A 14,505-nucleotide genomic window follows, 5' to 3' on the forward strand; every position below is an offset into this window, starting at 1 on the left:
GTATAGTTACCTCATATCAGCTTTGTCTAATGTGATAAATCTTCCATATCTTTTTTATTTCCGATAAGTGCAGCATTATTTTATTCTCTTGGCAATTAATGACGTAAATGATTCTTAAATATCAACCAAAATGAACTCATAAATTTCCTCCAAAATTTATGTGTTACATTTTATTCAACAATTGTCTATTCGATACTATAGCTGTATTTATAGTTTTTCTAAGTTAGATCTCATTTTTTTCAGAACGTTGGCGACGTTTCACCAACAACAATGTCATCTGATGCAACCCCAAATACATCATGTGACGAAGATGAAAATAGGTATTGCATCTTTTACTGTAATACTACTGTAAAATTACTTTTGAACGTTACATCATATTTGCATAACAATTCAATGGTTTAATTCAAAAAAATATTTAAACCTTCTTCAAAACTATTGGCCAATTCTATGACTAAATGGATGTAGAAAGAGTAATCAAGGGAACCAAGATTCTAGCAAAAATCCAAAGAATGAAATCCATGGAAAAAACAACACAGGAAAAACTGACACACACAACAAAAAACATAAAATAACCAAAACAACGTACTAAACAACATAATGAGCAACTAGAACTCCACTAAAATCTAGGAACATGAACCAGGTGCACCGGTAGGGTAACTGATCTCTTCTTTTCAAGAAACATCCGCTCATAAAACGTCAAGTCGAGGGTAGACGAAAGAGAGAAGGAACACTATGACACGTTGAACAAATCGATTCTCATGGATACACCGTAACGTAACGATTCATGAATTCATGATGACGACTATATAACTATTGTACTGATTACTTCAATCAAGCAGAATAACCCTGTTCAAAAAGCCTAATTGTAAGAAATCTAGTGGGGTACAAAAAGACTGCATAGGTATGGCAAGCTCTCGCTTAACGTATGAGTTGTGATCTGAAAACTCCATACGCAGGTGCTGAAGGGATGTTGCAAAAGATAAAAGTAAAGTTGGCAAAATGAAAAGAAAAGTCATCGCATTTGTCGTTTAGTTCGGTCAATAGTTTTCCTCTACCATCTCCAAGTGTTGGTCAAGATATGAGCCTGACTTCATAGTGTCTGTAAAATCCAAGTTCTTTGGGGTAGAAGCACTGTATAAAATCCTTGAAACTAGGAGTCTTTAAAGATAATGCGTCATTAAAATAGATCGAAGGATCTGGCTAAAAGATGTTCCTTCCTTCGGACCAGATCAGCTATTCAGTCTCATAAGAGTGACGTAATAGGTCAACAAGTAGAGGAGCACAATTTGTTTAATTGAAATGCGACCGATTGTTGGAAAAAAGACGCATCCACCAAACTGGGTAAATATGTTATCAATAAAAAAAAGTCGAAAACATCGGTATATTTAAAAGACGATTTGGAATCGTTCCTCACATTGTATGAGGAATCTTAACCAAGTTCTCCGTATATGTGTCTAGGTATACCTTTTTTTTTTGTTTTGTTTTTGTTTTTTTTTTGGAGGAGGGATAACAATGATGTATAATGTTTTTGAGTCGGGATTTTAAGTGGGGTATGGGATAGACATTCGTTTCTATCATGCACTGTGTGTCAATCTGATAAATAATAACATTTTGTTTAATTTCTGAAAAAAAAATAATGTTGACGTTAGTTATATTTACTGATTTAGTTTTTATACTTACTAAATAGAGAAATCGTGTTTTTCTTAAGTACAGGAGGTGGTTCATTCATATCAAAAAAACACACCAAATGCATTTTTGTTTTTAATTCTGAAACTGCACAGTCTTGGTGTATTGCTCGGTTGTTGCACTTCCGAGATAAAAAATAATATAGAATGTGTATGAAATTTCAACTTTATCATTCTTGATTTGGTTTGATTTGCTTGGTTTTAGATTTACAGGTCTGAATATGAACAACCACTTAATAAAAAATGTAGCATATATAGACTGAACAGCATCGTTCAAATGATATTGTCGGAACTGTATATGGACTGGTATCTAAGATAAGTCTTTTGAAGACATTTTTTTTTACAATATAAGATAAGTTTCATACTAAAAAAATGTTCCATATTTATCTATATTTATCTTTTAAATTTTAGGCGACATCGAAGACAAAGTTCGGAGGATTTAGAAAATAGTACTTACCACAGGGAACAAATGCTAAAAGAAAAAAGGAAAAAATTGCTGAAAAGAAACACTATATCAGATTTCTATAGATCTAGGGACCAGACACATCCAGGACATTTTGATGGTAAGAAATAGCATGTGTAATTAAAAATGATTTGTTTTAATCGATTGTTTTGTTCGTTCCACATAAGTTTTAGAGCTTCACAAAAGTTTTTGTTTCGTTTTGTTTATTGACGTTCGCCACTATTCCGACTTGTAAAACTACGTATATTACCATGTGTTCTATTATACTTCAATGACACAACTGCAAAGAAAACATTCTTTATAATCTTTGAAAATGATTTTTTGAACAATTTCACACAGATTAACATAAGGCTTGTGAACGCTTGCATGTGTGCAGATAACATCTAATTCTACAATATTCTTAAACAGAAATCCGGAACTTTCTAGCAAAGAATTGAATGTCCCTAGCAATGCAATTACTGATTCATAAGATTATTTGTATTCAATGTATCACATTTATTTGTCATATTTATTAGAATGAAAGCAGTTTATATACATTTGAATGAGAATAACATCGACTTCTTCAGACAAACAACTCATCTTTTCAAATGTTTAATTTCATAACCTTTCAGAAACAAAGAAAAACAGACAGTCATTTTCATTCAGGAAATTTGTAAGTACTCTTTTTTTATTTTTTATCAATAAACATGTATATAATATGTGCCCTAAAACACAGTTGTATAAAGAGGTTGTTTTGTATTTTACCTTTTTTAAAGTATGTTATAATGATTTCGCTTGCTTATATCACTAGTCCTTCTTAAGTTCATGTCCTTTAATGATATTTATTATTCATTTGTGTGGTAGCTATTCTGATGAAATCGTTATTCAACATATCCGTTAGTCATGAACTGGATCTATGAAAAATTCAGAATTAAAAATTCATCCATGAAATGTCAAACAAGACAGACGTAAAATAATAAGACAATATAGATTGAACTCTAAAATTAATAGTTTAACAATTTATATATCTTTGGATAATGTTCAATTTAACAATGCCGTGGCAGACTTATTTTCTATATATTCAACCACACTTGTCGAGCATAAAAGGGGCTGGTCTTAACTCACATGGATAAGCCTATGGCTCGATTCGTTTGTATTGAGTAAAATCTATAACTTTAGTACCAATCCAAAGCTGTACTCAACTAACATCATTTTATACCATTTTGTTTTAATATAAAATTAAGATATTGTTGTAAAATGAACACAGGGTCCATACATTCAGGCAAAGAGCGATAAAAAAGTAGTGCTTATTTTATACATGATACTAAACACAACATTTTTAAGGATGTTTGCTGTTCATGTTCAGTCATTTTTGTCAGATTTTCGGACTCCGCTGGTTTTATCTATTTCAAAGCATCGATATTTTTTCCCAATTGACCCCAACTTTTCCTTTTCATAATTTCATTTAAAACACCTTAAAATGTTATTTGATCAGGTTTTTTTTTATTACATTCGTGTTACTTCTTCGAATTTTTAAGAGATGAAAGCTATTAAGTCAAAACCTATAAATAAAATCCACAGAAATCTTTTCAAATGCTTATACATGCATCTTTAAAAAACAGCACACTGACCTATAATTTTTTTTCTAAAAATATTGGTATCCTTGTTATTTTAAAACAGAACAGCGAACATCTTTTAATCTGCCTGTCCCATGTTTACAGTATACGGTTAGCAACATTGATTCCATATATATTCTATTCCGTTTTTTTGCCCAAAAGGCATTTATCTTGTAAGTAAAACCTTCCATGATTATCGTATTGCTTATGATTAAGAATATGTAATCTAATCCGAGTAATGCGAAATGGTTTTATTATTTGCCCAAAAGGCATTTATCTTGTAAGTAAAACCTTCCATGATTATCGTATTGCTTATGATTTAGAATATGTAATCTAATCCGAGTAATGCGAAATGGTTTTAGAAATCTAAACCATCCCGTTTTCGCATAAATGAGGATACAATTAGATTTTTCAAAGAAATATACATGTTATTACATAACGTCATCCGGTGCATTTATTGCAAGGAGTCATGCTGCGTATTCATTATACAGCACGTATTCATTAAACTGCAAAATCCAGGTGTCTAAATTCTAAACTAGTATGTTTATTAGACAGTGCATACTTTTTCATTAAAGTTACAAAAATTTGAGCCATTAAATATCGAAACTAAAGTAAACATTTGCTTTTCGTAAAACCATATGAATAAACAACGACATAACATTGATGTAACACAACTAACTAAATGCAAAATGATTGATAGTTAGGAAGCTGTTGGAATATCCAAGAAACTATCGATGATTTATCTTCCTTAAATTCTCCAGGGAATGCATTAGACAGAATAAAATAGATCTAAATCAATTTCTTTCCCATATAAATGGCCTGTATACTATTTAATTGCCATACAAATAGCCAATGTATCGGACTTACTATTCTCTGATCAACTCATCAATGATTTACTATTTGTCCATGGTCATTTGTTCACTAGAGGTTGTTATAGATCGTTTGATAGTCAAGGATATTTTACGTTGTAAAATATGAAATGATGCTTTGCAAAAGCAACTGTCGAAATGAATTTCTTCTCCAATACATGTCAAGTAAACATAAAATCAAGATAGTTTTTTTGTAGTTTTTTTTTTTAATTTTGCTGTAACAACAACTTTAGCTATGTTAAAAAATTACTTGCTCCTATCTTTGTAAAATTTAAGCTGGATGTAACTCTATATCTTTTGATTAACTTTACGTAAATTTGTTTTTCTTTTGACCTTTTTTAATAGGTTATATAAAAAAACACTGATCTTATGAATATAGAATAATATGATCTTGCTACTTGAATTTTATTGAAACATATCAGAATTTTCACTGAAGGTTATTTCCGACGAAATAATTAAATGATATTGTTAAAATATACATTTCTCGAAAATGCATGTAGTTGTTATCATTATAGATGAAAACACGAAGCAAAGAGTCGCTCACCAAATTAGGAGACGTATTATCAAAGTTAAAACCATCACACTTTCAAGATGCAGAATTGGCAGCTTACAAGGTAGCTTTACATTTATGAAAACTATGTCTTTGCAAAAACAGCGTAATTTTACTATCATCAGCAACGGTAAATGCAGGTGTTTTAGTCACAAAACTCCATCCTTACCAAAAATAATATGAAAAGTAATGTTTTGCGTTTTTATTTTCTTTTTAAAGAATGTAATTTGAAGCATAACAAAAAGTCATTATCATTTGAAATATTTCACGGGTCTATATTTGTCGCTTACAACGATTGATAATAAACAAAATGTAAGCGTTATTATTCAAGTTAATTTATTTGACACTTTGCAATGATTTTGCTACAATTTGGAGGCATTGTGTCTCTGATACTACAAAACTCCATTAGCGGTATATTTAATGTAATTGATTTCAAACACTTTATTTTTGAAAGTATCAAGTTTTATTAAAATATTACAACAAATGTATGAACATGAGGCTATTCCGCCATTAAACGTTAAATGATACATAATTTTAGTATCGTGAAATATACTGATCCTGTCGTCCATATCAGCCCACTGATCGGATTTTTAGATTCAAATTTGATTGAGTAATTCATAATTGATGTATGATGACGTACTTAACAGTTTTATCACAAAGCAACAATACGTGCAAGGTGGTTACGAATAATCATAAAAATAAGACATTTAGAAATGATCAAAAGCTTTTAATTTCATCATGCAAAAAGTGTTTAAACGTCTAAATAGGATTTAGATATACCATCTTATCATACCCCCGCTCTGTAAGGAGGGGTATATACTGTTTCACCTGTTTCCGTCATTCTGTAAAGCATTTTTTCGTTACAAAATTATCAGTTTTTGTAAATCACATGCTGTTGATATTTTATTTAAAACTTTATATAGATATATTGTATCGTGGGATGCATTGTCATACACGCATTACATCTACTTCCTGTTTGCCATTTAAGAAACTCGAATTTTTCTCATGCAGTGGTAGTATACAAATTTTATTTCACATTTTTCTAAACCACTATATATCACAGGTTGCTGATATAATGCACTAATCTTCATATAGGGATGTTGTATCATGAGCTGTTCGTTCTCGTACTCGTACTAGTATGGCATCTACTTACTGTGTGCCGAAAAAATATTGCAATGGAAAACATGGATATTACAAAGGAGTCGTAGCTCACAGATTCCTCGTTTTCATAATGTTAATTTCTTTCTTGATTTTCTTGATTCTTTAGAATGTCCATTGGTCAGATTTGATTGCACAAACAGAGAATGACACAAAACCAATACAGATCTGTGAAAACGAGCGTAAGCGGCGTGAAGCAATATGGGAACTGTTTACCTGCGAATGTAACTTTCTTGTCGACCATTTAATGGTTCTAAAACATGTAAGCAGTTGAAAAATGCAATTGTATAAATTTGCAAAATTTACAAAACACAAAAAATAAAACTGTGGTAGATGTGCAAGTTTCATTTTGTACGTATTTATTCCACAATTTATTTGGAAACACATTTTTTTGTTTTTTTTTTTTGTTTTTGCTTTTTGCTTTTTGTTTTTGTTTTTGTTTTTGTTTTTTTGTTTAAAAAGGGGAAATTCATTCGTAAGTATCTATAATAACAATAATGAAGTGAATTCCCACGAGTGTGAAATTTTGTTTTGCAAGAAATTATATCAGAAATATAAGTCTCCATTTTGCAATTACAAACACTTTGAATTGCCCTTAATTGTCATGTCGGACCTAAAAATGACAATTAGTGTGTTAGTGGTCATGATTTCCTTATCAGTATAAATTCCTACATTTACAATTCCCGCTGTTGTTCTGTTTGATTATTGTGGCTGTTATAACGTTTTAGTGCTTTATGGAGCCTTTGAAAAACGTCCAGGTTGAAGGACATTTGATGTACGCAGAACCGGAAGAAATTTTTGGGAACTTAGACGAACTCTGTTATGTAAGTAATGTTGTGTCCTCAAATAGTCTGTTCTTTGTTTATTCATATATTTATGCAAAATAAATGAAATATGCTTTATTTTTATATTAAGTATATACATGCAATACCTACTTACGTTTTTGAACAGATAGAAGGACTATCTTTAGTTTAGCATGTCATTAGTCTACGGTTTAATCAAGAATGTCATTCCCAAAAAAATCTCCATTGTACCGTTTAGTTCAAGATATAGATATGGTAGTTTTCTGGTGTTATGTAACTTGTTGGTCGTTTGTTATTTTGTATTTGTTTTTTTTTTGTAGTTCCATAACACTTAATTTATGTAACTGCTTCAATTTCGGAGTCGTTTTACTTTACAGACAAGCTATACATTCTGTAAAGATCTGATATCTGTTCTGCTGCGGAATCTGACGACAGATAAGATCTGGAGCACTTCGTGTTTAGTTGCAGCATTAGAAAGGGTAAGTTCCTTCAGAAAAGTTAATTTTCTACCCTCAATAATTAAATAATGCCTACAAATCGCTAAGAACAATTCAGTTATGTTCCTATTATCCGTTTAAAATCAATTGTTTCACACTTGTCTTTAGTTAGAGGTACTACTGCTGCTGGAAATAGTCTGTGACTTGAATATTTAATTTAAACATACATTTTACATACAATTGTGCTAATGTAATAATAACTGTTTTCTCATTTGAATTGTCATTTAAACCTTTTGATATTTTTTAATCAGAGTGGTTTAATTGTCAGAATTTATCACACTTTCTGGCATTTTTCGTCGTTTCGCTTAGACGACGTCAATGGCAAATTTAATAACATACCAAGAATAGTCTGTCTTGCCATGAAATTAAAACTAATCTTTCTCGGTCCTGTCATGCACAGTTGTATGTTATTATCTTTTCCTTCATTATACCGGTGTAATCTGATCTTACCAGCTAATTTATATGGTAATTTGATTATGTAATTCACGCCATGAAGACAGTATGTCATTTACGGATTGTTACAGAAAAAAAACTCGCCCATTCAAAGTACGCATCGCCATGTTTAGTCGGATGTCGTTAAGACCATGTTTGTTTACATACTATGTTTATTAGATTTTGGACAGTATTTTTGGCAGTTATAGTTTGTTTTTGGACAGGCCGCCTATGAAAAACCAATAATGGCAACTACTTCATGATCAACATAAATTCAAACAAAATTTCAACGAAAAGTATCGTTAACAGTATACTAATTCAAAATATAAACGTACACATAACAGTGTGCAAAAGCAATAAATGATTTCCAAACAACCTTTCCAAAACCTTCCTCCAAAAATAAAATAATTAGAACTAGATCACTGTACGAACAGTTCAGTTTGGAGTCATATATATGGAAAAGTTTATATTAATGAGATTTACAAACTTTTCACCATTCAAGTTTCTAAAAACTCTTTTTCATACTTCAATCAAAGTAAGATAACTTTTCATTCAGCCATCTGTGGCACCATCCCTTCAGCACCTGCGTATGGAGTTTTCATGTCACAAGTCATACGTTATGCCAGAGCTTGCCATAACTACGCAAATTTGTATCGCGCTAGACTTCTTACAATTAGGCTTCTGAAACAGAGTTATGCAACAAGATTGAAGTCATCACTACAGACATTTTATGGTCTTCATCATGAACTCGATAGTCGTTAGGGTGAATCTGTCTGCACCGTTCAATTTGTCATAGTTTTCATTTCCTCTTTCGTCTACTCCGGACTAGTCTTTTCATGAGCAACTCGGCCGGTATTTCTAGAAAGGCAGGGGACGCTTATCCGACCGGTTTACCTGGTCCATGTTCCCAGTTTTTAGTGGAGTCTGAGTTGCTCATTTACTTTTTTTTACATTTTATGTATTATTTTAGTTACTTTATATTATTTGTTGTGCTTGTCTGTTTTCTATGCCTGGTTTTGTCCCTGGAATAAATAATTTTGATTTCTAGAATCGTGTTTCCCTTGATTACTTAGATATTATATACATGATAGAAATTGATAAGTTTAAAATATCTTCAAAGAAAAATACTTTTACCATTTTTGTTTTCGTTTAACGTTTTTCGAATTGTATGAAAATGCGTCCTGTAAAGTTTTGATTTGATTTGTAAATATTCTTCGTGTTGTCGAATTAATCTCAGAAAATCCCCAAATAAAAATTAATGAGTCAGCCAATGTAAAACCCAGAAATTCAAAACAAAATATTTGAAAGACATTTTTGCTCAAAGCTAACATTTTTTTATTGTATTATGACTAATCAGCAGATTCATATTGCGTTTTGGCGTACTTCTACTGGATATAGTTTGGGAGATGCAAGCGCTTTCACATCATCAGAATTTTAAAAACAAAAATGTAATTAATTTTGAGGGAGAATTGAAAGTGGTTTGATCAGACTACCTGAAAACTATTAAGTCTGCTACTTCAATTTGCCGCTAGCCTTAATGTTACAGTTTACATACAGTCATAATGAATGGTCTTGTTTAATAATACATACTTGTCAATCACAAATCAAATGAAAATATGTAGTCTTTTTTCACAATTGAAGTCATATTATATATTGACATTGTTCGATCAAATATGTCATACATATGAACTAAAAGCATTAACGTGTTCAATATTGACAATTTTTTTTTTAAATTTACATGTATAGTAATAATGAAAATAACTATCTAATAGATTCATTGATTTTCATTTACCAACCACTTCATCAATTATTTTCCATTCACAACGGAGAATTTAGGATGAGAGCTTTCTATCAATGAATAAATGAATATCAAATTTCATTGAGAAAATTATTTCTGTTTTTTTTTAGTTTTCAAAGGTATCAAACGATGGTAACGTATTCCACACAAACTGTGTTAACTTCTCCAAAACAGCTAATGCACTGGAGAAACTTCGGAAGAATGACGATTTCTGTGAATTTGAAAAGGTAACGTAGTAACATATGTACTCCACTCAAGGAGGTAGACCTAGGGTAAGGGACGTAACTCTTGAAATCAGTGATATGCTTGCTTCATATTTAATTTCACCAAAGCCTTTCAAGCTTTCATTTGAAACGGAATGAAATCAATCCAAGCTATTTTGATGCTTACATGTAAAATGCTAAATACAAACATTCCAATAATTTGTAAGAGTTGTGTCCCTTACCCAAGGTCTACCTCCTTAATAATGTCGAGGATACTATAATTCTGACTAAAGAAAACCACGCCTCTTAGACAAAATAAGGTGCAAAACAATTCATTTCGTTCCCGTATTGCTACAATTGTATTGATAGTCGGTCACGTGTAAATTATTATAAAACTAATTTAATTTTTCCGGTTATTATTTAGTTTTGGTTCCCCTTTATTTAGAAAACATTATGAAACATTCTATCGATGAAGGGTATTAACAGAACTGACAAATCTAGGCAATAGTCAAAGGAAAAGTCTAAAAGACAGTGCCGTATAGTAAATGGTGATATCAGGGTAAAAACTGGAAAGTTTAAAAGGTCATCACTTGGTACAGGCATTTCTAAGTTGGGTTGCATGCTCACATAATACTCTGATCTCGTCGTAGGGATTCTACTTTCAAGTAATTACATTATGAAACATTTTCTATGGAGGCACACAGTGACCTTTAATACTTGTTATTATCTGAAAAAATGCATTGACGGTCAATTGGTTCATAGATATACTGCTTTATGCAATACATTCAATATTCTATGTCCGACAGAAGACAATAATAAGTGTTGTTAGGCAGAGATGTCAACTGAAAATTTACCTAAAATTATTAAAACACGTGAGAACAACTTTTAGTAAACATGTGATAATGACGTATTCAGGTACCTCATTAACTTGATTGGTAGCTCATTCCGGGTTATCCCCTATACGTGTAGAAGTATTCACTTTATATAGTAGAACTCTCGAGTTATTAAATTTTGAGTCATAAATATTTATGAATGGCGTGTAGTATTTTATAAACCACGGTAAGAACATCTTTACATAAAAAAATAACACGAGGAAAATTTAAAGTTACATCAACAATTAGGGTAAAATAAAGGAATTTTCTTCCATGTGTAATGTTCTTATGTTTTTTTTTATTTTTTCTTTCTGTATATAGATTACACATTCACTTATAGATTTCACTTGCTTCACCGATATGGGAATGAATGAAAGAAACTTTTCTTTTATAACAGTGGTGTGAACAAGATCCAAGATGTAACCGACTTAAATTAAACGATCTTCTGGTAGCACCGTTGCAGCATACTACAAAACTGCCTTTGTTGCTTGCACCAATCAGGAAGTATACTCCAGATGAGAGTGAACGAAATCTATTGGCCGAAGCAATTGGAAAATTAGAAACATCCCTCCGTGAGTATTCAGTTTCCAGCAACAATACATAATCTAGTTCCCTGGTTAATATCATAAGCCACCCTAGGATCGCTGAAATATAGACTAAGGTCACCAACGACTGATATGCACAATATATGAATAAATTGCCGCTTGTGAAATAAAATACAAAGATGAGATTATTTTAATTAACTTTAAAATTGTACATCGATATCGAAAAATGATATAAGTAATTTGAAAAATATTTTAACGTATTTTTCTTTAAATTTGTTTATTGGAACGTATAAAAGTAAATAAAGGAGTTATGAATAGATATATTGACTTCCCTTCAAAGTTTTTTACAAAGAGGATTGTATAGCAATATTCCTAAATTTGAATCTTATTTTTAACATGACATACCAATCATCATACATGGGTATTATTGTGTAATCATCATATTAGAAATAGAATCAAAATTTAAAGCATGTAATCCACCTCCAGAATTTTAGATTCTTGGTTGTGATTACAGACATTTACTTTACGCCTGTGGTTAGACGTCGTTAATAGGAAGTAATGTAAGGAAATTTGATCACTATTTTATTGGGCAATTATTTTCTCCTGCATTTTGGGTCTAAACGTTTATGTTATTGAATGACTAATTTTAGTAATAGGTCTTTGTTTCTAGTTAAATGTGTACGTCTTTTCAAATATAGTAATATAAATGGTATTTCATATCTTGCGGCACACCTGGTATCGTATCGGGTCACACTGTTTTATTCTACTTTTACTTTGATTTAATCATTATTTGGGAAACAAAGAGTAAACAATGAATTCGTGATAAATATATGCAACGAAATAAGTAAATACTACACTGCTGGCCAGACATATTAAACATTTAACTGGGGTAGATAAAATTGTCCAACGAAACGTTAATTTTGTTTAGCTTAATCATATCAGGACTTTCGCAAAATTAAAAACTGTAAATGAACGTATGTTATGATACACAATATTGATAATTTAAAACATATTCAGTGTTGCCTTTGACATTTGTTTATATTGGGTTCAATAAAATAAGACAAGAATGCAAAAATACTAGTCATACATATAAATATTGCAAATTCCGGTATTTTATAGCAGTGTTTCGAGTTTACCTTCTTTGTGGGGAGGGGTGTTTTCTTTTGTTTTTTTTCCTAACTCTTCGGACAAAGTGTTGACATAGACATTTGTTACTAATATAACTCAGTAAAAGTTGGCATAGACATGTTTGGACTGACCCAACCTGATATCGTAGACATTGTCATTGTAATTAAACACATTAAATATTCAGTTCATCATAATATATAATTTATATTGCAAATTTCGATGCGCTCTACACGTAATCTCTTATCAGCAGCATCATAGTCAAATATATATGAAGATCTGAATCAAAATATTTATTGTATACAAGAAGTACTCAAAACTAAAACTATCGAAATATGAAGACAAATCCATCATCGAGTTACCGAGAATTCTACGATGTACAAATACAAGAAATGAAGACCTAGTGTTTATTTATCAAATTTTGATAAAACCGATAAATAAAATATGATTTAATTCGGGGTCAGACAAATCTGACTTCTTGGTTGTGAATACCCTTGGGAACCTTCGGTTAAACCACACGTTTTCAGACAATGGACAAAAGGTACATCTCATATGGCAAAGTGTGTTTCAGTATACATGTTTTATTAGTAACAGTCATATAACGAATATCAAAGGTTATATCAGTGATTATTTTGTTTAGTAGTGTTGGTAACACTCAATACTTTTTCGATTTAATTTGTTGTTTTGTAAACATAATATCAATTTGGTGTAAAACATTCCGCTTTTTCGCAAATCATTTTAAGACCGATTGTTGTAAGAATTTTATACCACCCTAGTGATTTTATTTAAATATATCTGTTTACTGTTTAAAGATGGAGTGTTTTAAGGTATAATAAAACTAAATGGCATAGGATATTAATCTATTTAAGTTAATTTATATAATACCAAAAAACTAATATATGTATATAAATAAAACTATAATGGCTGATTATCTTTGTGTATGTCGAAACATTCATTTTGATATTGGTGATAATAAAAAAATATTAGAAAATTTATCCCCTTTAGTTGGTCGTCTTGACAACAAGATTTTCAAACGACAGATATTTTAACTAGTTTTTTTCTAAAAAAAAAAAGGGAATTAAGGAGCAGCCATAATAAAATTAAACAGGAGGTGATTAATGCATATTCAAACCCATCAAACTCACTTTTATTACTAATACAGAAACAGTTACTTTCCACATAACTGTTGTTGCACACTTTGTATATGACAATGGCACTTTGAAGGAGTTAATGTTCTTGATTTGGTATGATTTGGTTGACTTTAGTGGGTGTGAATGCATGTTTTTCTCTTTCTCAAAAATGAGCATCAAAATACAAAAAAAGACTATCGTTTTATAAAAATACAGCATATGCAGACTGCATAAGCATCATTTTTGGTGGGTTTTCAACTCTATGAATCACCTCTGCTTACGGCAGTTTCTGAATTTTATATGGACTGGTGCTTAAATGTAATACATTTCTAAATGACCGTATTATAGTATTATTGCTCAAGGTTTTCATAGTGGCTTAGTTATTGATCCGAGGCTAGCCATATTGGACTGAGGCGTAGCTGAAGTCCGATTTTGATAGCTGAGAACCAAAAACCGTATTGGACGGCTAAATCACGTATAGGGTGGCTAAATCCCGTAATGGCGCATTTGGTATTTTGTATTTTAGTGGCAGTTTTAATATTTGAACGTCAGTCAATAATAATGCTACCGGTATGAACGGACATGTTAATAAGTGCTTCTTTGTAATTCACATGTTGGCACATAATTTATACTCGTCATATGTTTTCATTTTTATTCAAAATCGGCGGAAATATGGAATCCATGAACATAGTATCGTTTAAATTCCAAATAAAATGTATTTCCAGGTTTTTTTTGGTGCTGAATCAGTTATATTGGTTTAGAAAATATCACATAGACCAT

At 31.1% G+C, this 14,505-nt stretch overlaps 1 protein-coding gene across 6 annotated transcripts in view; it reads left to right on the top strand.

Moving 5' to 3' along the window:
- The window catches only part of LOC148627818 (pleckstrin homology domain-containing family G member 7-like), a 56,927-nt gene that overhangs the window by 35,397 nt on the left and 7,025 nt on the right, over positions 1-14,505 (top strand). For all 6 annotated transcript variants that reach the window (XM_088579599.1, XM_088579618.1, XM_088579608.1 and 3 more), the window contains 9 exons: positions 244-320; positions 2,097-2,248; positions 2,760-2,800; positions 5,128-5,226; positions 6,430-6,582; positions 7,049-7,144; positions 7,501-7,602; positions 9,961-10,077; positions 11,323-11,497. In XM_088579599.1, coding sequence (XP_088435725.1) covers positions 244-320; positions 2,097-2,248; positions 2,760-2,800; positions 5,128-5,226; positions 6,430-6,582; positions 7,049-7,144; positions 7,501-7,602; positions 9,961-10,077; positions 11,323-11,497 — 1,012 coding nt within the window. The remainder of the gene's footprint in view (positions 1-243; positions 321-2,096; positions 2,249-2,759; positions 2,801-5,127; positions 5,227-6,429; positions 6,583-7,048; positions 7,145-7,500; positions 7,603-9,960; positions 10,078-11,322; positions 11,498-14,505) is intronic.

Source organism: Perna viridis, chromosome 1, assembly GCF_037379345.1.
Source record: "Perna viridis isolate PV_CMFRI_1.1 ecotype Kerala chromosome 1, ASM3737934v1, whole genome shotgun sequence".
Classification (NCBI taxonomy): Eukaryota; Metazoa; Mollusca; class Bivalvia; order Mytilida; family Mytilidae; genus Perna; species Perna viridis.